General features: G+C 39.2%; 2 protein-coding genes across 4 annotated transcripts in view; one reads left to right on the top strand and one right to left on the bottom strand.

The window, feature by feature from the left end:
* BRCA2 (BRCA2 DNA repair associated) overlaps positions 1–15,445 on the bottom strand; it is a 57,516-nt gene extending 42,071 nt beyond the window's left edge. Inside the window, 10 exon segments of the mRNA XM_033103779.1 lie at positions 1,027–2,130; positions 2,917–3,028; positions 3,285–3,334; positions 4,076–4,187; positions 4,388–4,428; positions 4,519–4,568; positions 5,208–5,316; positions 10,325–10,570; positions 12,693–12,798; positions 13,420–15,445. Of these exon segments, the coding sequence (XP_032959670.1) occupies positions 1,027–2,130; positions 2,917–3,028; positions 3,285–3,334; positions 4,076–4,187; positions 4,388–4,428; positions 4,519–4,568; positions 5,208–5,316; positions 10,325–10,570; positions 12,693–12,759 (1,891 nt within the window). The 5' untranslated portion in view covers positions 12,760–12,798; positions 13,420–15,445.
* Positions 15,446–15,468: 23 nt separating this feature from the next.
* Positions 15,469–21,984, top strand: ZAR1L (zygote arrest 1 like). Of its 3 annotated transcripts, XR_004422797.1 has the most exons (5): positions 15,469–16,154; positions 16,663–16,755; positions 17,617–17,907; positions 18,313–18,387; positions 21,680–21,746. XR_004422797.1 is itself a non-coding variant. In XM_033103783.1 (4 exons), exons 1-4 carry the CDS (start codon positions 15,492–15,494, stop codon positions 21,821–21,823), a joined length of 975 nt encoding a protein of 324 aa, XP_032959674.1. In that variant the 5' UTR covers positions 15,469–15,491; the 3' UTR covers positions 21,824–21,984. The 3 variants fall into 3 exon arrangements, 1 of the variants encoding a protein (XP_032959674.1); XM_033103783.1 differs by lacking the exon at positions 17,617–17,907 and having other exon boundaries at positions 21,680–21,984; XR_004422798.1 differs by lacking the exons at positions 17,617–17,907; positions 18,313–18,387; positions 21,680–21,746 and adding an exon at positions 16,444–16,561 and having other exon boundaries at positions 15,469–16,314.
* Positions 21,985–25,436: the final 3,452 nt, after the last annotated feature.

Raw genomic sequence — 25,436 nt, 5'->3', positions numbered from 1 at the left:
TTGCTCAAATAAAAAATTAGTTTCACTGTGCACACTCTGGACACACAGATACAGTAATAACTCTAAGCAATCTCTAAATAGTTAAGAAAATTATTTAACAATGATGAAAATCACTACTTTATTTAGGACTAGCTTATATTTAACTTAGCTAGCAATTAGCTCTTTTTTTCAATTGTTTTACTTGCTTTAGAGAAAATACATAGTCAACAGCATAACACATTTACAGAAATGTCCAATTTGTATATAATAAACACTGGGAAATTAAAGCAGGAAGTATGTAGCCAGGCTCTTGATGCTTATAAATCACAGGCTGCGTCTTAAGAGTGATCATTATACATATACCATGCAAACTGATTCAACAAGTTTGAATGAAATGATTTTGAACATTGATAATCAAAGGCCTAACTAAACAATAACAATATCAGGTGATGTCAGGTATGTTGACATCACTTGATATTGAATACAGTTGACCCTTAAACAACATGGGTTTCAGCTGAGCAAATCCACTTATATTTGTACTCTTTTCAATAAATATACAGTCGGCTCTCTATATCCCGGGGTTTTGCATCTGCAGATTCCCAAACATAGATAGAAAACACTGTTTTCAATCCATGGTTTGTTGAATCTGCGGATGCGGAGGGCTGACCACATGCATTGTTCCATGCCATTTTATATAAATAGGGACTCGAGTATCCGAGGACTTTGGTATTGTGGGGGGATGTCCTGGAACCAGTCCTCCGCAGATATCCAGGGATGACTGAGTTTTGGGGTAGTTAAAAGTTATACTTGAATTTCTGGCTGCGCAGGGATCGGAGGCCTTAACATTTCTGCATTGTTTAATGGTCAACTGTACAAGATACAGAGATTTTAAAAAACTACAAAAAACCCCCCAAATATACTACAGAAGGAAAGCAGGCAGTATGTTTCAAAAGAGACTAAAGAAAGAGATTCACATATTCAAATAAGAGAACTTGTCACTATCCATAAAACTCTATGTACTATTCCCACACATAGAAAAAAAGGTACCTAAATCAGCATTTGTAACTGTTGGTGGTGCTTCAAAAGCATCTGATTCAAATTGGGCTGAATAGTTAGGTAGTCTTGATTCTTGGTCTTTCTGCATTTTTAGTCCTTGATAAGATGTTTCATCATTTATAGGATAAATAAACTTTTTAGTTTTCTTTCTCAAAGAGGATATTAAACTTGTATTCTTCAAAGCTACAGAAGTGTGTTTGATAGTGGCTGGCCAGCTTCCATTATCAACTGAACTTGCATATAAAGAATTCTCTTTCTGTGAGCAAACAGTATGTATTTCCAACCCATTTGCAGAGGCTTCAAGTTCTTCTTTAAAGTTTGGATCAGTCACATTATTTGAGAAAATTGCACTGGATGTCTCTTCAGGTGATTCTCTGATGCTGAATACAGACTTTTTGATATCCTGAAGTGGAGAAACTATCAGGGAAGTTTCAGGTACTGCATGCTTTTCCACAAGAGTGGAATCTTCATGAGATTCAAGACACTGTCTGTTCTCTCTCTTATTTACCACTGTTTCCTGAGTTAATATCTTCTCTGTTTTTGGTTCACTTGAAATATGTGACAAAGAATTTTCTAAAGTAATGAAGTCGGTATGTTCTTTCTTTTTGACTATGAGGTCTTTTTCTGAATTAATCTGGTCACAAGAAGAAATACGCAGTTGGGGTATTTTTTCCATCTGGGTTCCATTTAGACCTGAGAGGATTAACTGAGACCATTCAGAGGCTGAAGAGTTTACAACTTCTTCGGAGATCATGTCACTTCCATTCCCAAAGGGCTTCTGATTTGTTATATTTGAATCAAATGGATCACTGTCATTTGGTTCCATTTCAGATACAAATGAATGTTTATTTTCTTTCATTTGTTTTTTAGCTTCTTCACACTCATTGGTTTTTGTTTCATTAAAAATATTTTTCCTAGTCTTGCCAGCTTTTATTTTTTGAAAATTTCTTGTTTTATATTGAGAAATACATAATGAAAAATTATCTCCAGAAACATCGGCAACTTTTCCATGTATGTCATCTTCTAGGACATTTGGCATTGACTTTTCAAAATGGTCTTTGCAGCCACTTACTTTACCAAATGAATTCTCCAATCCTGTTAAAGTTTAAAACAGTAGCATATTTAATAATATTTTGTAATACAACCATGTAATTTATAGTATTCTCACAACCTTTTTCATAGAAATAGTATATACTAAATTACACATAATTTAACATTTAAAGGGTTATCTTGAGTGCTGTTTTTTTTTGGGAGGGGGGCACACCACCCTTCCCGTGTTTCTCTGATAAAGACTAACTCCAACGTCCCCAAAGCCTTTTATTCATACTCAAATCTCCAATCATGTTTCTTTATCAACTCTACACAAACTCACCCAATCTTATTATATATATACAATCTAACATCTAAAATTTATCAAACCAGATGTTCCAAATTAATTTGTGGCCCTACAACTGAAAGTAAAATCTGATTACACACACACACACCCCGCCCCATATGCAATCCTACACATTTATACAGACATACACACATGCTAAGAAAAATGCAATATTCCCATGACCCGATTAGGTAATTTTTGATATATCTGAAACCACATTTATTTTCTAATTAGAAAATCAGGCTTTCACATTTTGTTAATTATTAAGTCTCATTCTTCATCTGTAAGTTTCGAGTAATGGGTTTTGTTTTTGTGTCACAGCAGCATCTTCAATAGTGTTATCTTTGCATGACATTTAAACATTTCATCTAAATTAAGTTACTTTGTACCCTCAATACTGTATTCAGTCATCAAGAAAGGAGAAGCAATGTGTTTTCTCTTTAGGAGAAGCAATACTTCAATTATGTCAGTTAAAAACAGTAGTTCAATTAAACTTAAGGACTTACCATGACTTTTAGCTTCTCTTTGATTTTTGTTTTCATTGTCTAGCCCAGAAGGGATAAACCAATTATTTTTCTTCAGATGTTCGTCATTGATAGAAAAATAGCTTTTCAAAATCTGCAAAAGTTATATTTTAAAATTACTCGTATGGGAATCTCTTTATATATATTCAACTTATTATTGAGTAGAGAGGCAGCAGAGTTTCAAAGGAAATCAAAGAAAATCACATATAGGAACAGGTTTAGAGATTTTCTCAAAGGCTTAGATAAATTATAAATTAGGGAGTGAAAAAATGCAAGATCAATAATTTTTCACGGAATCCTACAATTATAAGCAACTGTAACAGCATAATCAATCTGTCATATTTACTTACAGGAGTAGTATCATTAGGACATACAGCTGCACGTGCTTCTTCATCTCTGACTGGAAAAAAGATTCAATACTGTATCATATACATCATACACTAAAGTTAATGCAAAAACTTACGTATTTTTTTGTCAGACATGAAAAGCCACATACACTACTGGATTACATGATACATCTGAAACAAAATGAATTGACCCAAGTAGAGTAATTAGAAAGGTCAATCAACATAGTGAATAAGTTACATTCACTTCCTTACTACCACTCATAAGGTGGTTAAGAAATTCTGACTTAGTGATCCTGACTTTACCGCAATATTGTCCACAAAGACTTGGAGAATCAGCTGAAGCTGTGAGGTCATGACTTAAAAGCTAAAGCTTTTAGACTTCAGCATTTATTTAGATAATGGTATAGTCTAAAGGCATGTCACATGTTAAACATTTCTTACTTTTCAACATGCTCTTACTTGTATTAGTTCATCTGAGCAACTGAAGAATAAAGTTAAATTTCCAGCTAAAGGAAATGGAATGTATTTTTGCTAGAATAATAATAATAATAAAAAATCCTGGTTTGCATATAATTTGACTCCTATAGAATACTACTTAATGTACTTGTGATTTATCCTAATCTACACTAAATAGAATAAAACAACTCTGAACTAACACACTTATCAAGGACAGTATGGACTAATCAAATTATTATCTAATTATATTTTCATGTTTTCTTTTCAAGAGAAGCATTTTAGATGGCAATTCATTACCGTCATCTACCTCCTTGTGAAATACACATTGACACCCTTACCTATGAGCACAGTAGCACTGAGGGTTGGTGGTGTGGCCAAAGAACTTGACCAAGACATATCAGGATCCACCTCAGCTCCTAGACTTTCAGAAATATGTTTTGGTGTCTGACCCTGGAAATAAAGAAAATAGTTTATTTCATAGAAAGGCACTGATGATTAAGCATATTTTCTCATTCACTTATTTTTTTTCATTTATCATTTACTGAATGCCTATGTGGGACTGTAGGTACGTATCTGTAAATCCCAGGGAAATGTATGACACTATTGTCAAATTCTCAATTACTACACAATAAAGTAAGCAGAATATTTACCGTCAGAAGCTTTGGTGTATGAAATAAACATCCACATACCACTGGAGGTAAAACAAAGAAAAAATTACTAAGTTTTATTTTTATTAAAATTTGTAACATTTAAAAAATAAAAGCCTTGTTTTTAATCATACCTGACTTTTCTCTTTGTGGTGTTACATGTATACATCGCAGAACACCAGGGCTAAAACAAAACAAAACAAATCCCTCGTTATTCAAGAGAAAACAGAAATGGCAAAAAAAAAACAACAAAAAAAAACTAATCTTATTAAAAAAGGACTCTCAGTCATATGTCATATCAATTATAATTATACCACTTTATAACTTTTTATATTACTTTTTAAAAATTATCTCATGAAGAATTAAGTAACCACTAAATTATGTTTAAAACGCCTGTTGAAAGAAATGTATAAAATACTTACAAATTTCAGCTGGTGGGAACTGTATATTTTGAATTTAAAAATTATATAAAGTGAATCTGTAATAGCATCACATTCTCTCCAATGATTCAAAGTACACAAATAATTTATTTTAAACTGATATTACAAGGGCATTGTTTTTCATCATTAATATTTTTGTTACATAAAAACTTCATAGAATATACAGAAAAACCAGTGAATTCAATATTTAAAAAAAAAATGTTTCTAATGCAAAAATTACTGTATTAAAGAACTCAGCCTAAAAGGAGATTTTTAAAAATATAAGTTACTCTACCAGGCTCTCTGCCAAAATATTAGTGTAAACATTAGATGCATTTCTATAAAACAAATTATCATATGAAGGAAAAATGTTTAAGCATTTTAACATAGTAACTTCATCATACCTTTCACTAAGACAAGAATTTAGAGGTGGGCTGGTAACATCATTTGCTTGATCCATTTTAGCCTTCATTGTGCAACTTCTTTTATGCTTACTATTGGTACTATCCTTTCCTGGAACAGTACAATAATTCAGTGAGGATGTGTATGCTCTGGATTGTGAATTTTCATTCTCTGGAAGTATTTAAAACAAAAAGTCTTCTGTACTGGAAGGAGAACGGATGAGGAGTTCAGTCTGAACTGGCTCTCAGTTTGCTGAGCCTCCCAAAAAGGGATGTCTGCCCCTGTTATATGCTTGCTATAACAACCATAGTAAGCATATATAATAATATGCATAAGGCACATGGTTAATGCAACCAAGATACAGTTTTAACCTCAAGGAGTTCAGAAGATAGCAGGGGGAATTTTTTGAAATGTGCACAAGTGGAAGACAAAGTCGAATGTGATATGTCCTTTTATTAACTTTCACAGTACTCCAGTATCATGGAGGAACAGAGTAAAGGAAAAGACCTTTATTGAAAACCTACCAAGGTACCAAATCTGACCCTATTACTTTTCTGCTGAAAACCTTTCAAGATCTTGTTCTCATGATGAAGTTCAAACTCTGTAACAAAACTCCCTAGTATCAAGACCTTCACGATCTGTTGTCTTAATTTCTATGATGACATTTTTTCACACTTTACTTTTCAGTTGTACCCAACCACCTGCATATCCTGCAAGAATGCTCTCTTTCCCTCTAGGCCTGTGTACAAACTGTTTCTTTTTCTCTCTCTTTATTTTTCTTGACCTGGAACATCCTCTTTCAGGCTGCCATTTGGAAACTATCTCCTCCAGGAAACTTCAGTGGTCTCTACAATGAGATTAAGTGACTGCCCCTCTATGTGCTCCCTGCAGTTTTATCACACATTGTCCCGTTTCCTCTACTAGACTGTGAATTCCCTGAGGTTGACATCCTGTCTTATCACTGTATCCTCAGCAACGACAATTAATTACCTAATATGCTATAGTTACTCCACAAATACTGGCTGAGTGAATTAGCAGTGATTAGAAAAGTGGGCTGTAGGCAGCAACACGTACTCCTGCTATCCTCGCTGCCCACACCTGCTTTCTGGGTAGGGTTTGGAATGCTCAGACAGGGCTTTGAAAGCTGTAGGTGGCTCTATCAATTCCAGTGTACAGTTTTTCAACATTCCTATTTTCTGTATTACAAATTGGGCCCTTGAGGCATTTATTATTATTCTTAAAAACTGCTTTTAAAAATAGTTGCTTTAATCGATCCTATGACCTCTAACTTAGAGAAGCTTTGGGGAAAATAAGCTGTAATAAGTGTTACTAAAATAAAGCAAAGACCAAACTGAAAACGCTTTGCAGCAGCACACACAGAGCACTGTGTTATACTCTCGTTTCTCAAGTAACAGGGAATAGACATAATTGGTAACAAGCCAAATGGACATGTGACTTAAAAACCTCAATTCAACAAAATATCCAACCTCTTTCTCTAATGAGAGTTTTAGTTAAAGATATTAAAACGTAGGTAACCTTATTTTTTGAAATTTCACCTTTCCCTGTTCACTTTAACAAAGATCCTAAAAAGAAAAAACAAAAACAAACAAAAGGACTTAAAAAATAATCCAAACAATGAGATACCACTATCCGCCTATTAGAACGACTAAACGCCAAAACACTGACTCCACCAAATGCTGGCGAGGACGTGGAGTAACAGGAACTCTCACTCACTGCTGGTGGAGATGCAAATGGTTCAGACACTTTGGAAGACAGTTTGCAGGTTGTTACAAAACCAAACATAATCCTAACGTACTATCCAGCAATCATGCTCCTTGATATTTATCCCAAGGAGCTGAAAACTTAGGTCCACACAAAAACCTGCATAAGGGTTTATAGCAGCCTTTATTCACAATTGCTAAAACTTGGAAGCAACGAGACATCCTTCAGTTTATATACTCATCCTTCACTGACTATATAAACAAATTGGTCCATCCAAACAATGGAACATTACTCAGTGATAAAATGAAACGAGCTATCAAGCCATCAAAAGACACAGAGGAAACTTACATTGCTAAGTGAAAGAGGCCAGTCTGAAAAGGCTATGTATCCTGTATGATTTCAACATGGTATATGACATTCTGGAAAAGATGAAACTATAGGCAGTAAAAAAGATCAGTGGTTGCCCAGAGTTTGGGGGTGGTGGTGGTGAATTAGAGCTATTGGGGATTTTCAGTAAAACTGTTCTGTATGATACTGTAACAGTGGACACATGACATTATATATTTGTCAAAATGTGTAGCCCCATACAAAGAAACCCTAATGTAAACAAAGGACGTTAGTTAATAATAAAGTGTCAGTATTGGCTCAGCAATAAAAAGAAACCTAACTGTAAAACATGAAAAGCAAAAATATGAACCAGGCAAAAACAACTCCATACCCAAATAATCATTTCCCCCAAAACTTGAGACTCTCATAAATAAGCTGAATAATGGTAAGATAAACTCATGATTTGACACAAAAGGAAGAACTACTGAGAAGCAGAAATATTAATAGCACATTTCCTCATGGAACTCTAGGGATAACTCTTTTTAAACTTAAAAACAAAAAGTCTCAAAGGACTAGTCAACAGGATTACTGATGTGCTCTAACCTTGAAAAGTCAGCCTCTGACTGAGTCATTCATCCCCATCCTCCCCGGGTTAAAGATTCTAGCAGATTACAATTAGAGAATAAACACTGACGCTAGGAGTGTCTTTCAAGGCTCAGGACTCGGCATAAAGTGGTTGAGGGGGCTTTTCATGATCGCATTAAGACAGATGGTAGGTAGACTGCTCCCACACGACGCCCACAATGCGGCACTTGGTACGTGCCCACTGTAGCACCTACAATCCCAGTACATTTATGTATCTTCCCATAAAGACTCCCATAAAGACTGAGGTCCGAGAGGTCAAAGGCCATCTTACTCATGTTTATATCCTTCATGCCTAGCAAGTTGCCAGGCACAGTGAGCACGGAATAGTGGTTGAATGGATGGTTCCTTTTTCTGGGTTCTCCTCGGCATTTCCTGGGCTGAATACCCCGTAGGCCTCATCAGAATCAATTTTCTCACCACACGTGATGACTATCACCTCCCAGACCTAGTTAATTCCTACAGTTCTCTCTCCTGCCTGTGTTCTTTCTTTCAGTCTTGTATTTCCCAAAGCCTCAGGACATCTCCACCTTAACGTCCCATTACTGTCTCAAATTGCAGGCCAAACGCAACCTAATTTTCTCCTCATCCTTTCAAATCTTTTCCTTCTCCAACCATTTCCTCCAGTGCTTACAATTTCTATGAATGTTACCATTATATTTCAACTTAGTCGGGCTCCAAACCTGTGATTTAATCCTTTCTTTCAAATTCTCCATAACTAGTTCATTGCAGAGTCCTATAGTTTCCACTTTCCATGTCCACTTTTACTCTAATTCAGGCACTTGCCCCTATCACTTGGCACATATGTCCTCCTGACCTCCTTGCCCATCTTCCCTTTTCACAGCAATCACCCAGTTACTTTAAAAGGTACATTCATGGGCTCTATTTCCAGATTCTAATTGAACAGATTGAGATTAGGGCCTGCAATCTTTAATCTTCCCTTTCAGTCAGCACTTTAGGAGATTCTGATTGGTCCAGGGGTCACATTTTGAAAAATACATCTCCCAAGACAGCTGTCAACAGGCTTTCTGAAGCAATACAAATATTCATTTTTCTACAAACATTTCCTGAATACTCAGTGTGTATGCCACTTAGTATCCAATAACATACAAGGAAATCTTTGCCTATTAACTGTATCTCCTTTGTATGCGTATATTCTAGTACCATTAATTTCTTCTTTCATAGCATTTATCACACTATAATTGCTTATGTAAATCTCTTCACTAGAAGATAAATGAAGATCTGAAAGATGAATCTATTTTAGCACATGTGCTGCTGAAGTGAGCACTGAAAGATGAATCTAAGTCAGCTAGACAAAAAGGAAGAAATTCTGCGCAATTAGCCAGAACCGTGTCTCAAAAAGAAATTCAGTATGAATGAATGGTAAATTGAGGATGGTGGGAGGGGGTTTATGGCAAGATGAGGCAAGAGTTAATGAGACCAGATGATAGAGGACCTTGTAATCATATTAAGGTATCTGGATTTTATGAGGGCAAAAGGGAGGTAGGTAATCAAAGGTTTGAAGCAGGAAGTAGCATGATCAAATTTGGATGTGAGTTTTCTGTTCAATAACCTATCAAATAAATTCAATTTCATTAGCCTGGCACTCAATGCCTCCTTCTAATCTGTTCTTTTTAGTCTTAGGTTGTTTATTGGTCCCTGTCAAACTCAACACTCCAAACAATCTGTATTTGCTATTGTCTTAACATATTCTTATGTTCTTCCCTCTGCACAGAACACTATTACTCTATCACATTTTCAAGTTTCTGAATCTCACCTGTCCTTCAGGATTTAATTCAAATGAATCACTTCCAAATTCCTCCAATACTATTTATGCTTTCTTCTCAACTCATTGTATTTTTCTTTTGACATGTACCACATTCAACCTTACATTATTCATTATCTGTGTACTGTTAATTTCCCTTATTAGAGATAATATTCCAAAGGAAGAGGATGTTACTTAACTCAAGCAGGTAATAAGTATTTCAATGACTGAATACACAATCTTATTACATGATTGATTGGAAATATCTGACACATAGGGGAACTGCTATCAAATCAAAGGACATTTATAGAAAATTGATAAAAATAATCTGTCTTTTGTGATTGGCTGCAGAAATATAGTTTAATTAACATCAAAACAAGTCCTAGGTTTTTTTTGTATAGGAATGATATAATTAGCAAGTTTCAGTAGGCAGGATGTATTAATCAAAGGTGGGAGGAAAAGGAGCACTTATTACGTACTTACATTATTTTACTCAATCCAAACTTATCGGATATTATTTTCATCATCTCCATTTTTAGGTGGGGAAAGTGAGGCCAGAGAGATTGATGTGACCAACATGACACAGCTAATGACAGAGCTGGGATTCTCAACACAGGTTTGTCTGAATTCACATTTTTCACTAGTCTGCATTACAGTACTTACCTAAATCTAACCTGCCTTTATCTAATTCGTTAAGAGGAGACTGGTACAGTGGCAGAGTTAGACCTCTTTGTTCTTTAGATATTACTGGAGTTGAAGCCAATAGATGATAAGGTTTCCTTTGTGGTGTTTTAAATAGGTTTGGTTCAGAACTGATTTTATATTCAGATTCTTCTGCAGTTTCAGAATTATAGGGTGGAGCTTCTGAAGAAAGTTCTTCAAACCAATTAAGGCTTATTGGTCCTAAATCTGTAAGAAAAACAAAAACCCCACCTTGGTTTTAATCAGAGACACAGGAAAAGCCCTGAGCCAGTAAAGATCATAATAAAGAAAAGGATACTTGAGATTTTTGACTGGGGATCACTTTTGTTAAAGCATATCAATTAAACAGGATCTCTCGTCTGTTCTCTTATGAATCTGTAGTAAGGTATAACAAGTTTACAAAAGCTACAAGGAGATAGCTCTTAGCTGTATTAGTTCTTCTAGAGTTTTCTTTTTCCTATACTCATGATTCAGAAACAAAATCCTAAGAATGCATTCTACAGACACAATTCAAATGTTTATAGAGATTACACAAGTGGATGTGATAAATCCATAGGTATAAGGAACATGCAGACTCATGAATAAAGTGGAATAAAAAGATTCTCTATTAAAGAGCAATAACAAAACTTCTGCTATGCTCTATCCACCTGTAAGAGCAGTGGTTACCAAAGTGTGGTCTGTGGACTATTTGGGTGAAAGGCCCCAAGACCCTTTCAGGAGGTCCATAAGGTCAAAACTGTTACAATAATACTAAGGCATCAGTTGTCTTTTTCACAATGTTGACATCTGCACCACTGGTGGGAAAACTAACGACACCTTTGCACGAGTCAAGGCATTGTCAACAAACTGTACTAGTAGTAGTCACTGTATATTCTGTCACCTTTCTCTTGTAAAAAACAAGAAACAAAAACAAAAAGCCAGTTTAACTTAAAATGTCCTTGATGAAGTGGTACAAATTAGTTCTATTAAAGCCCAACCCTTTAGCACATCTTTTTGAATATTCTCTGTGACAAAATGGAAAGTATACATAAAGGATTTCTGCATATTTAAGTAGAATAGTTGTCTAGAAAAGCACTCATATGAGATATCAGCTGAATTAGCACTATTTTTATGGAAAGCCATTTTTACGAGCAAGAATGACTGACAAGCTAGATCATTCTGACTTGGGTGGTTTAGGAGACTTTTTTTTCAAAGATGAATGAAGTGAGCCTGTCACTGCAGGGAAAATAACAGAGTTTATTGCCAATGAAAAATTGTGAGCTTTCAAATGAGAATTAGGGTTTTGTTAAACTTTACCAGCCTCTGTGTGGTTGACATCCTCCTAATCTTAAAAGACTTTTCATCAGTGTACTAATAAATATGATTTTTTAAATATGGTTTAATGCAACGTGTCAATATACGGAATATCTGTGTAATTCAGAACACAGGCATTTTCCAAATAATCAATGCATGTTACAATATAGATAAAATATGTATTTAAAGTGCAAGAAAGACTGACAGAATTTAATGTAATAAGAGTACAAACAGTTCATTATATGGTTTCAGATTTCACATTGTAACTTTTAAGAAACTACCATTTGTCCTAAGTTTTGGTGTAGTATCAAAGAAAAATACCCAGAATTAACTGAAGACTATTTAAATACTTTTTTCTTTTCCCAACTACATTACTATGTGAGGCTGGATTTTCTTCAGACTTCTACCAAAGCAACATATTGCAACAGATTAGATACAGAAACAGGTATGAGAATCCAGTTATCTTCTATTAAACCAGATATAAAAGAGAATGGCAAAATTGTAAAACAATGTCATTTTCTTTTGAAAATAGTTATTTTTCATAAAAATATTATTCAGGTTAATATGTAATGGGTTTATTTTTATTTTTAGATGAGTTATTATTTTTAAAAGTGCTTAGTTTTAACTTCTAACATGGCAACCTACATAAACAAAAGCTCTTTGAGGTTCTCAGTCATTTTTAAGAGGATAAGGAGTACTGAGACCAAAAAGTTTGACAACTTCTGCTATAAATTAACATTACCAATGATTCAGATTTGCTATAAGTTCTGTGTTTTAAAAACAATTCTTCCTATTGCTGCTAATCAAGAGGCTGGTCTCCTCTTCATCCAGTGGGGTTTCTATCCAGTTTCTTATCATTTGGTTAACTGTGAGTGGTCATTTTCTTAACTGGATTTATGACTCCATACAGAACAGTTTATAGTGTGAACAAAAATGTGAAGTATTGGATTCTTTCCAGCAAGCATGCATATTTACATATTTTTCCGAAAACATTTGCCCAGTGTAATTGATCAGCTACTATAAAATCTGCCAATACCTGCTTGGCTGCATCGCGTCTTAAAAATTTCAAAAAAAGTTGGCCTCTCTTTGCATCCAATAGGCATTTTGCTCAACAATATTACTCCAACACTTGGTCAATGAGTCTGCAAAAGAGAACACCAAAACACGTCTCACAGGTGCATGCAGCCCTTGTTAAGTGCCTTTGAGGTACACTCAGAGGAGGGTAGGTACACGTGCCTAAAGTTAAACTGTTTATTTATCTCGGTCCCAACAGGCATTTGAAATGGCAAGTGCAACTCAAGAACAGCACTTTTGGTATTACTTAATTTTAATTAAGTTAACTTGTCACGTGTGGCGAGGGCGCCTGTTAGCGGTAAACCACGTTTGCCAATTCCAGACCAGTACATCTTCACACTACAGCAACCAGCTGGGGGTTAAGTAGGGCAGATAACGGTGTGTCAGAAACTGGAAACTCTTTCCAAGATACAATATTCCAGCAAAGTAACTTTATGAAGAATATTTCAGATTGGGGCACCTGGGACCACTAGGAGGCGATCCCCCGAGAGGGTGGCGGGAAGTGGGGAAATGGGGTCCCAGGGCAGGAGCCGAACCTCCGCTCAGGAGGGTGAGTCCGCCGTTCCAGTCAGCGCGGGGCTGGCGGAGCCCATCCGGGGACTGGGGCCGCAGCTCGCACCGGCATGAGGGGCGCCCCCGCCGCCTGAGACCGCGGAACGCGCGCCCGCGTCCACCCCGCCAGCACTAACCGCCTCCACAGACGCAGCTCTTTTCGGCCGGAGCAGACACTTGGGTCACAATCGGACCCCTCGGTTCCTCCGGCGGACACTCACCGCACAGACAACAGCCGAACGCAGCGCCGCAGCCCCGCCCCCGCGGCCAGCTTTCACACGGTAGCGCCAAAGCCCGCTCTCCGACGCGTCACGCGCTGACGCTGTGACGCAGCACGCAGCGTGCGCGCCGCCCGGAAGTGAGAATAGCCGGGCCGCCGGAGTGGCTCCGTGTGGCGAAAGCCGGGTTCTCGTTCGCGTTGCAGTCGCTGTAGAACAGCAAAAAGTGGGGCTGGAGCGCTCGTTCTCTTCTCCTTGAGCCTTCGGAGAGACCGCCCTGTGTACACACCGCGACTCCTTCCCCTCCGCTCCACCTCACCTTCGGCTGGCCGCCCTCGCTCGCGCCGGGGGCCTCTGGCAGGCCTTTGTGCCGTCTTCAGAGCGGCCGTCCCCCAAGGTCGCCAGGCTTAGGAAACCCCGGCGTGGTCTGTGGCTATGGCTGACCCCCTTCCCGGCCGCCTGCTCCTTACGGAGTGGCAGGGGCTGAGATGTGAAGCCAGAGCACTTCAGTTGTAGTCCACGTGATGCTCTTAGGTAGCGGGTTGTTGAAGATCTTGGAGCCTGTCTGCTTGCTGCAGAAATTGTGAAACCCACCTTAACTCACACTCGCAGTGTTAGCTACTCCCCTCGGCAGGCTTCCCCGGTAACCTTTACGTTCTTAGGGTACCGATCACCCTGTTTGTGTCTGTCTTCCCCTCCAAACTGCCCTGGGAGACGGGAATCTGTCGTCATTCACAGGGTCTGTGACATGCCTGGCACAAGGCTTCATTCTGGTTTGTTGTGTGGGCTACAGAGCCTTCAGCGGGTTCTGGAGGGGAGAGCTGTTCACGGGCCTTGTAGCTGGAAGGCTCTTGAGCAGTCGTGAGCCGGAAGCAAAAGGATGTGGAGTACAACACAGGGAACATGGTGGTGGCGTAATACTAGCTATATAAGATGTCAGAAGGGTAGTAGCTTGCGGGTGGGTTATCACTTAGGGGTTTAAATGTCTAATTATTACGTTGCTCTGTACACCTGAAACTAATTAAAAAAAGGGGGGTGCGTGGGTCCTGTTTAGTTCCTGAGGTGTCATTTTAGTTTGATTTTAACCCTTAACTGTAGCAGGAAGCCTTACCAATACAGAGAGCTACCGAAGCTTATGATCATCTAGGTCAAAACAGCAAAGGAACACAGGCCTCTGACCCTAATCTAATAGCTACAGTTTACTGAACATTTGAGTTATTCTGCTTTTTGCTTTACAAAGCAATAGCACATCTAATCTTATAATCCTATAAGTTGGTTAGTATTGTCAGGTGGAGAAGCCTAGTAACAAGACCCAGGTTTCAATTTAAGTGAGTTTGACCTCAGAGACTTAACTGGCCTGCTATTTTACCTACATTTACCCTCTAAATCAGAACAATTTGCTTCACCCCCACTCTTTTGGGGGGTCCTCACTAGGAGTGGACTAAGAACCTTTGACATGTCAAATAACCCTCTGAAATACATTTTCTTTCACTATATTCACCGCCTACCCCCACCTCCCAACTTTATGCCCCTTTCTCCTGTGGTCTTTACATTCATGAGCTCTGCCATAATATACTTTCTTCCTCAGACTCTTCTAGTATAAGGCTGCTCAAATAATTTACTGCTTCTATTCGTTTTACTATATGCCTTCAAACAGGATCTCTAAAATGGCAGTCACTGTGAGAATAAATGAATGGATTGCTAATTAAAGCTTGTGTGTGAGTAAGTCAGAAATGATTAACAGCTTTGAAAAAAAGAATGAGGAGCAGCGAAGGAGGACAGTGAAGAGCAATTGGAATCAGGTGGCAATTAGATGTCTGTAGGTAGGTAACTGTCCTCCCCACTTCCAATCAGGGTAATAGGCAGCGGCTCCCATCGGAATCTGAGATAAATGGAGAGGCTACTTGACCAGGAGGAAGGAGGGGCGGGTGAAGGTGGACGGCGAGAACAGGGGGTACAAACTGCACGGTGCCTGGGTGCCCGGCGAGCGAATGGAGCGCTTTGTCCGTGTTCCCTGCAGCCTGTACCAGGGGACACACTATGGGAACACACTGCCTTTGGGCCAGCCTGGGCTCTGTGAGCACAGACACCCAGACTGGAGGCACAACATTGGTGTCCCCACTTTCCTGGCCAGGCCGGGGCTGCTGGTGCCCACCAACACCTCTGACTACTGCATGGACCCTTACAAGAGGGCTCAGCCTAAGGCCTTTCTTTCCCAGCTGAACCCCAGCCTGAGTCTGCGGTTGTTCAAGCCCCACACCAAGGAGGTGGGCGTGCAGGTGAGCCCGTGGGTGGACAAGTCCGTGCAGTGCTCGCTGGGGCCTCGCACTCTGCACAGCCACTCCCTGTGGGGCGGCACGGACTCCAAGGCACCCCTGCCATCCTGGGGCGTCGGTTCTCCAGGGACAGGCCGCAGGGGCTTCATCCGGCTGCTACGGAAGCATGGGGAGGATGAGGAGAGGAAGGCAATTTTGGGCCCTGCAGAAGCCAGCCAGCAGCCGCTACCACCAAGGCCAAGGTCGCAGGACGACAAGCAGCTGGAACTCTGGCAGCAAGATAAGTTGGGGGAAGAAGACGCGTCGAGTCCTGGGGAAAGGAAGAGCAAGGAGGCCCGGGAAGATTCTGCCGACCCGCTTGCGAAACCCAACTTCCAGGTGAACTTTGTCTTCCCTCTCCTGTCCGCGGCTAGTCCCAGCCTCCCTGTTCTCTTTTCCGTTTCTAGGGCAATAAGAGCAAGATCTTCCTTCGCTTCCTCCCTGTATTTGATGGAAAGGAAGTTCTGAAAATGTGGTCTACATATTTTGTAGCTTTTTGGTAAGATAGGGTGGCAGCTTTAAGCACGTGCAAACCTGAACCCTGGCAACTATTGCTATTGGTTGGGGATGAAGAGACAAAGAAGGGTTTCAAATTGTGAAATATGTGATCTGATTTGTGTTTTGGGAGCCTGCTGGTAGCATTGTGGAAAATGGATTGGAAAAGTATGAGCGACAGCAGCGAGAAGAATCCCTTGAGAGATGAGATGCTCTAAATAATATAACCTTGAGAACAGCTGTGAATGAGGGTCAGGAGCCTTTTTGTGTTTCCTATACAAAGCCACAAGCAAAGAAGGATCTAGCTTTTTTTCCTCCAACAATTTGAAAGACTTCTCTCCTTTATTTGCAGTTTTTGGAACCAAAATATGGCTATTTTCACTGTAAAGAGTGTAAGACCAGATGGGAGAGTGCTTATGTGTGGTGCATTTCTGGAACTAACAAGGTGAGTGAAGTGAGTGGGCCGTGGAGGAGGGTGGGGTGATACAGATGTGAGGTGGAGGAAGAGTGTTTCCTGGTGGAGCGCGGCTTAATGCGTCTCATTCCTCTTGATCTTCAGTGCCAGGCACATAGTAGGTGCTCAGTAAATGTTGGGACTGGACCGGACAGGACAGTCCACATGAGCTCCTGAGGCTGCTGAAACATGTCCTGGTGCTCTGCTGGGTTTGGTAGTTCTGTTGGACAAAATGGCAGATTATGTAGATGAACTTTTGTTCTTGTGTATGTACATTGGAAGTTTCTCTAATAATTTTTCAGTTGGCGTGTTTTGAGCAGGTGTGGGCCTTAGCTCTAGGAAATTTCCACTGTCTGTCCACAAGGTGGGGCTGTAAGAGAAATAATTTATTGTGAAGGTTAGTTGGCCTGTGAGAGACTTCTTTAGGCTAAGAGAGTTCCATCTCCTCTCCACTACCCCGCAACCCTATTTGAATTAGTCATAAACATGCTAAGACTGGGCAAGATTTCCCAGTCTGTTTCCAGATTTTCCTAAGCAGTCAGACTCTGGACATCATAGACTTGAGTTTCAGTCTGAGAACTGTAGGCGGAAGCTAAGCAGCTTCTGTCTCCTTTCAGTGAGCACATGCATGTCATTTTGTAACAGTCTGCACCTGGTCTAGTGCATTCACTTCTACAAGCATTTGAGTCCCCAGTGCTGTCACACTTTAGATACTGCCTTTTTAGCTAAAGGACCATAGACGGAGAGTTGTGCTAAGAACTGAATGAAAATGTGACTTCACACTAACTGTTTACTAGACCCTGGAGGCGGGATTTTTAAACTGAACTAAAATTACTTTCCTTCTCTTGCCAGAAGAAAAACAATGGGCTTAAATCAAACACTCCAAGACACTAGGATACGACGAATAAGACAGAATTCATCCTCCAGAAATTTAGGGAGTGATGGGAGTGATGAGACAACATGCAATTTGGTGACAAATGCAGTGGCACTTGTGGCTTGGACGTGGTACCCAAACAACACACGAGGGGGGAAGGAATCGTGACGTCCAAGCAGGACTTTAAAGGAGAAGTAGGAGTTCATGAAGTGAGGCAGGGAGAAAATGTGCACAAGGAAATGTACAAAACCTAGAAATCATGTGTATTGGTGGGTAACTACAAGTAATTTGAAGTTCTAAGTGGGCAGATAGTGGGGAAAACAGTGAAAAAGCAGGGGCTAATAGACCAGGGCAAAAGGGGAAGGTCAAGGGTTTGGCCTGCTCAGTGAGTAAAGTTATAATAGTTACTTCCCATTGGTACTGTGGTACTTTATGTACATTATTGAGTAGTTGTCAGAATTATAGAACAAGTAAGGAGTAGGACCTTAATGTTACAGGTAAGAAAAATGAGGTGCAAAGAGTAAAAAAGTGACTGATGGCACTAGGAGAGCTCAAGACCTCAGGGTAGAGGTTGGGCAAAAGCAAGTTACAAGGTGGGGGAGTGGGTTACTTAAAAACTGGGAGCCTAGGGTACATTTAAACTTGGATTTGAAAAAAGACAAATTTCTCTTTAGGTTTATTTCAAACAACTCTGTTGCAAGTGCCAGAAGAGTTTTAACCCTTATAGAGTAGAAGCAATCCAGTGTCAGGTAAGCCTGTAAAAAATGCTTCTGTTGTGTCTGTAACATTTCCATTCTGAAGGTGAAGCTTCTGTGGAATAATGTTAGGATTGGATGTTTGTGTAGCAAAGTTAAATTTTCTATGTGTTTGAATTTTTATAATATTTTAAGGTAAAAACGTAATTTCTGGGTTTTTTTGGAGAGGGGAATGGGAGAAAAATTTACTCTTAAGTTGCCTTACGTGGTGTGCTTATGAATAGGGTTGTGTTTTACCTTAAACACCCTGTGCATAGTTTGGATGTAATAATTTAATAGGTAACCTTTATTAAGCTTTTACTGTGTCCCCAGCTTTAGGCTAAATGCTTTCCATGCATTGTTTCTTTAGAGATAGGTGTTATCCCGATGTTACAGAGCAGAAAACGGAAGTTCAATAAGAAAAGAACTTACTCAAGTCTAGACCATTGCTATTAGAGCTGTGATCCCTTTCCAGTGTCCCCAGGGTCTAGGAAGTCACAGAATTAGATGAGATTTTTTTTCTCAAATAGCTGGCAGGAAAGCTCTCTTTAAGCTTTTCAGAAAAGTGTAACATAGTTGACTTTCATAATCAAGAGTTGTTATTTTTTTTAAATTTAAATCTTTCATTTAATTAAAAATATTTAAAAATGTTATTTAGAAATGATATTTTAAAAATTTGTCTAGTTTATAAATGACCTATCCTTTCATTTCCTAGTCTGACATTCTCATTTAGTCTCTTTAATATAATTACTTATTAAATTGGGTTTAAATATATTTTATTATACTCCTTTTTCTTGTGCTCACTTGAATTAATTTTTAAAGAATTATTCCCCCCTCTATTATCTTAGTAATTATTCTTTAGTGTTCTTATGGTGGTTACTCTGGAGATTACAACATAATTCCTTCACTTATCAAGTCTACATAAATTGTTAATCTTACCTCTCGTTGACAATGCAATGACCTTAGAACTCTTGAACTCCTTATCACTTAATCCTAACTTATATGCTGCTGTTGTATATTTTAATTTTAAACTTCACAAGACATTATTTTATATAGTCACTCATTTAGCTTTAGCTCCACATTTATCTTTTCTCCTGCTCTAAGCTCCTTTTTGTATCTGGGACCACTTTCCTTTTACCTGAAGAATACATTTTAATATTTCCTGTAGTGAAGGTGGCACATTCTATTTCATCTGGATAGATTTTAAAGAATATTTTTGCTGAGTATAGAATTCTTAAGTTGGCAGTAGTTTTCTTTCTGCCCTTGAAAGATCTGACCTTCATTGTGAAGTTGGCTATTAGTCTTATTGCAGCTCCTTTGAAACAATCTCTCTCACTCTTTCTCCCCTTCTTAAATCTGCTTGCTTTTAAGATATTTCTCTCTGTTTTCATTTTCAGCAGTTTTACAATTATATGCCTAGTTTTGGTTTCTTTGTATGTATTCTTTTGGAAAATTATCTACCTTTATCTTTTAAAATATTACTGCCACCCCATTTTCCCACTTACTTACAATTACTCATATTAGACCTTTTGTCGTATCACTTATGCCTTTTATGCTCTTTTCTATGTTTTCCTGACTTTTGTCTCTCCGTGCTTCAGTTTGGATATCATGTTAAACTATTTTCCATTTTTCTAATTCTTCCCTCAGCTCTTTCCAATCTGCTCTTAAACCCATATACTGAGTTATTTCAGCTATTGCATTTTTTAGTACTGGCATTTTTGTCTTTTTGGAAAAAACACATAAACCTTCCAGTTCTTTGCTGGAAATACTAATTATCTTAAAATCTGTATCTTCATTAACTTCATTAACTCATCCACTATGATTCTGTTGACATCCTCTTCATTTTCCTTGGTTTTCAAATGTGTTGTTCTGTCTCCTCATATAACTGGTTATTTCTGATTGAGTGCTAGATATTGTATATGAAAAATTACAGTGATAACAGAGGCCTAGAACAGTATCTTCCACAGAAGATTTGTGTGCTTCTGTCAGGCAGATAGGGACACTAACAATTTTGAGTCACTATTTTCTAGTCAAGGTTAAGATGTTTTGAAGCTGGGCTTTGGTATCTGTGAAGGCTGGTTAATATTTGGCTCATCCTTATTCTTAGGGTGTAGCCTTTCTGGGCCTCAACACAAAAATTGAATTGTTTACCTTTAGAGAGAAAATAGTCCCAAATGTCAGGCTCACCTCTGTTTCTGGGTTTTTCCTTTCTAATGCTTTGATAATTCTCTAGTGACTTTAAATAGTTCTTTTAAAAAAAGTATTATTTTTTAGCTCAGCTTTTCAAGTGTCCTAAGCAAGAGGCTTGATCAAAACTATCCAATTCTCCATTGCCAGAAACAAATCTACCTTTAGAGAAAACCCTGACATTTTTTTGAGTTTTTTCTTCCTTATAAGGGTATTGTGAGAATTAATGTATATAAAGTGCTAGAACAATACATATAGGAAACACCATGTAATTATTAGGTATTAGAATTGTCTTGTAAGGACACATGCTTATCAATAGGAAAGTGGAAGATGCAAACATAATACAACGTCTGATGTATCACTTAAGACGCTTTTGGAAAATGGAAATGCCTATTTTCACAGTGTAAAAGGCAAATACTGACTTTTTCCGTTTGGCTGTGAACACATGCCGAAAGTGGAGTCATGATTATCTATTTTAAAGATTGACAGGGTTGGGAGGGTGGACCGGACAGTATACCAATCTCCATAAGGTGTGATTTTTATTTATCAGAAGACAGAATGGAGTAACGGTTATGAAAACATTTTAAATTCTAGTAGAGATTAAACATGTCTAGAAAGAAAAGAAAATTAGCTCCCTCTAGGACTCCCCTCCCTCCTAGTTGTGACAAACAAAAATATCTGCAGACATTGCCAAATGTTTGCTGGTGGGTAAAATACTGCTGGTTGAGAATCACTGTGCTGGTGTTTTTAAATGTTCTAGATAATCAAGTCACTTCCTACTCACACACTGCCCTTCACCCCTACCTGCCCACAATGTGAACACCTACATAGTGAAGACACGCTATAAAAATCTAACTTTTAAAATTTTTATATATTTTCTTGATTGGCTCAGTGATAGTCTCCTAATTATCATCTTTGCTCACTCATCTTGACAAATACACGACGTTTAATGGGATATGAGTGGTTTTGTACGAGTTGGCCTTGAACTTCTCATAGGAGTCAAAGGAGGATGAAGATATCAGGGATGGAGTGTGGTGGAAAGAAGTTTTTTGGTTTGAGGATTGTGTTTGAAACACTAATTTGATCATGTAGCGTCCAAACTGTTCCTTGTTTTCTAAAGATCTGCTCGAAGTCTCGTTGCTCCTGTCCTCGAAAGAAAAGACACATTGATCTGAGGAAACCTCATCGCCAGGAACTGTGTGGCCGCTGCAAAGACAAGAGATTCTCCTGTGGCAATATTTACAGCTTTAAATACATCATATGACAGGCGGTGTGACTTGTACAGGACACCCAAACTATTCTGGTCACTTACTGTACTGTTCCTCTTTTGCACCTTAGCTCTGACCTGGATTTGGAAAATGGATTAGGCTTTTGTACTTTTTGTAGGTTGTTTAACAATTGTACAGTGTGAGTAGAATAAAATAAATGCATGTAAAAAGACCATGAAGGCACATCAATTGGTTACTCCAGAGTTAAAAACATCGATATAGCATTGAGAAATGGTAGATACTGTCACTTACGTGAACAGGACAATGAGGAGGGAACACATTCATTTGACGGACTTTTACAAGCTGGTGTTCAAAGCACTTGGAGCATAGAGACAATCAGGGGGCAACATCCTTGCCTTCGAGGACACATAATAACGTGTTTAACATGTAAGCAGCACTCAGGAAGTGCCCGGCGTTGGTGTAGCTCACCAGCAGCTGTAGGAAGCAGCAACTATGACAGCCCTTCGTAGCAGAGGAGGAGAGGGAGCCACAGGGCTCACAGGGACATCAGGACTTGAACCCAGATGGACGAGGCATTTGCTTCAGGGCTTTCACTACCACATTTATATTTTCTCTCAGATTCAGATGTGGTAAGTGCTATGAAGGAAACAGGGTGCTACAATAGTGACCCTTTTAGTAGGTCACTTTAGTGGTTGGGAGGAGGCGACAGGAGAATGGAGATGATGGATGTAGGGTGATGGACTTGGGAGAGAAGGAATTGGTTGTGATCCAAGGGAACAGCAAGAGCAAAGGGGATGGAGCATGTATGTGGCCCGTCCCATGAGCAGGAGCCCCTGAGGCCACTGTGGGACGTGGGCTGCAGAAGACAGGGCTCAGGTCACTCAGGCTCTGTCGGCCACGCTCTAGCACATGGTAGCCCATGAAAGGGTTTCAACAGGCAGAAACCTCAGATTCTTACTTTGGCAAACGCACTGCTGTGATGGAAGGCCAGGCAGAGCGGGAGGAGGCAGACCAGTTAGGAGGTAATAAAGGCACGAGCAGAGTGATGGCTAGCTCCAGGGTGATAGCCATGGAGATGGAGAGAAGCACATGGATTCAAGGTAATGCTTGGGAATGTAAAGTACAGATTGTAAGTGGATGATGGAGAAATAAATGATGACTTTAAGATTTCTGCTTTGAGTTAGGGGCAGATGGAGCTGAGAGGTATAACCGTTAGGAGTACATTCTGGTGTCAGATTACCCAACTTCAAATCCTGGGTGTGATACTTAAGAGACGTACGATTAGGGCAAGTTACTCTCTGTCTCAATTACTCCTCTGTAAAATGGGGATAACAATAGTACCTGTCTCTTGGTGGAATGTGAGAACTAAAGGAGTATTTAACATGTACCAGTTCCTGTAACATTTTGAGAGCTCAGTAAACTTAGCTGTCATTGTTTTGGTGGAGCTATGTACTGTGTTTTCCCCAAAATAAGACCTAGCCGGACAATCAGCTCTAATGTGTCTTTTGGAGCAAAAATTAATATAATACCCACTCTTAATATAAGACCAGTCTAATATAATAGAATTTGTAATATAATATATAATATAATATAATATAGTATAAGACTGGGTCTTATATTAATTTTTTCTCCAAAAGACGCATTAGAGCTGATGATCCAGCTAGGTCTTATTTTCGGGGAAACAGTAATGACGTGGGCTAGGGCATCTGTTTTCAACATACTAAGTTTAACATATTTGAGACATCCAAATGGACATGTCATGTAGGCTGAGTATATGAATCTGGAATATGGAGGGAAGTCAGAGCTAGAGATGTGAAGGTAAAAAATATGTAGTGTTTAAAGCCATGGGCCTGGATGTGATCTAGGAGAGGACAGCACCGGACTCGGGGGCACACCGACACGTAGTGACTAATTTTGGAACTATAAAGTCCTGGGAGTTGTCTGGTGAACCTTGTTACCTGCAGATTCTGATCTAGCAGGTCTAGGGTCTGAGTCTGCAAACCTGACAAGCCCTCAGTGCTGCTGGTCCCCGAGATCACACTTTGAGTAGTGGTAAGGTAGAAGTTAGATAAAAGAGGTGGTCAAGAGGGGTAGGAAGGGCATGCTGTCGTGAAAGCGAAGATATAATAAAACAGGTTTGAGAAGAAGGGAGTGGTCGATTGAGTCAAATCCTGTGGGGAGTGAGAAGGAATGTAGACAAGTCCACTGGATTTGCTGTGACGTCAAGTTGACTGGTGATCTTGAAAAGAAAGCTTCGGTGGAATGGTGGGGATGGAAGCCAGAGTTAATAAAGTCAAGACAGGGAATAGAGATAACACTTTTTGGAAGTTCTGCTGTTAAAAAACTGAAATTGGTGATAGAAGGGCGTTTGGGGGAAAGGAAGGTACTAAGTGACTTTGTATATTAATGGGAATAATTCAGTAGAGAGAAGCTGATGGTACAGCAGGGAGAGGACTCACACTCGAACAGAGCCCTGGAAAAGGGAGAAGAGATGGGGTCCAGAGCACAGGTGGGGAGATCAGGCCTGAGTGGGAGGAGTGATAGTCCCTTTACGGTAAAAGGGGGCACGTAGAACATGGGGCTAGTTAGATAAAGACAGGTTTATAGATCTGGGGGAGAAGATGACACTGATTTATTTATTCAGCGAATTGTGAAGCAAAATCATCAGCTGAGGCAAGTAGGAAAGGAATGGGTGGGAGGCTGAGGAGGGAGAGCAAGGTGTGGAATAACTATTTCAGGTGATGGGCATTTGAAATTATCAGGGAGGTGTAACTGATAGCATTGAGAGCTGGTTTTGAGACTTGGAGCTGTTTGAGATATGCTTGGTTGCAAATTGTGTTCCTGTAATGTCACACTTACACAATTCTGGTGCAGGTGTGGAAGGGGTAAATCTCAGGTTTAACTGCCTGAGTAAGACAGGAATGAGATATTAAAATCCATGGAATTATTTATTGTTGGGTTAAAATGTTTTTTTTTTTCTGTTTTTAAATTAAGTTTATTGGGATAATGTCAAATCACATTATATAAATTTCAGGCGTACAACTTTATAATACAACATCTGTATACTCTATTGTGTGGTCACCCCCAAAAGTTTAGTCTCTTTTCATCACCATACTTCAACCCCCTTAACTCTCTTTGTCCTCCTGCCACCCCGCTTCCACTCTGGTAACCGCAATTCTGTTGTTTGTATCTATGAGTTTGTTTTTTTTGGTTTGGTTGGTCCATTGTTACTTTTGTTTTATATCCCATAAATGAATGAAATCATACACTTCAAGTCCCTTTCTATCTAACTTATTTCACTTAGCATAATACTCAAGATTCATCCATGTTGTCGCAAATGGCAATATTTCATCTTCTTTGTGTATGTGTGAGCTGAGTAGTATTCTATTGTATATATGTACCGCATCTTTAACCAGTCATCCATCGAAGGACACTTAGGTTGTTTCCATGTCTTGGCTATTGTGAATAATGCTGCAGTGAACATAGGGGACATATATCCTTATGAATAAGTGTTTTCAAAATTCCTGGGTAGATACCCAGAAGAGGGATTGCTGGGTCATAAGGTAGTTCTATTTTAATTGTTTTTGAGGCACCTCCACACTGTTTTCCATAAACCCACCAACAGTGCATGAGGATTCCCTTCTCTCT

The sequence above is a fragment of the Rhinolophus ferrumequinum genome, chromosome 4 (genome assembly GCF_004115265.2).
Source record: "Rhinolophus ferrumequinum isolate MPI-CBG mRhiFer1 chromosome 4, mRhiFer1_v1.p, whole genome shotgun sequence".
NCBI lineage: Eukaryota > Metazoa > Chordata > Mammalia > Chiroptera > Rhinolophidae > Rhinolophus > Rhinolophus ferrumequinum.
The sequence above is the reverse complement of the archived record's forward strand: the minus strand, read 5'-3'. Positions and strand labels throughout refer to the sequence as shown.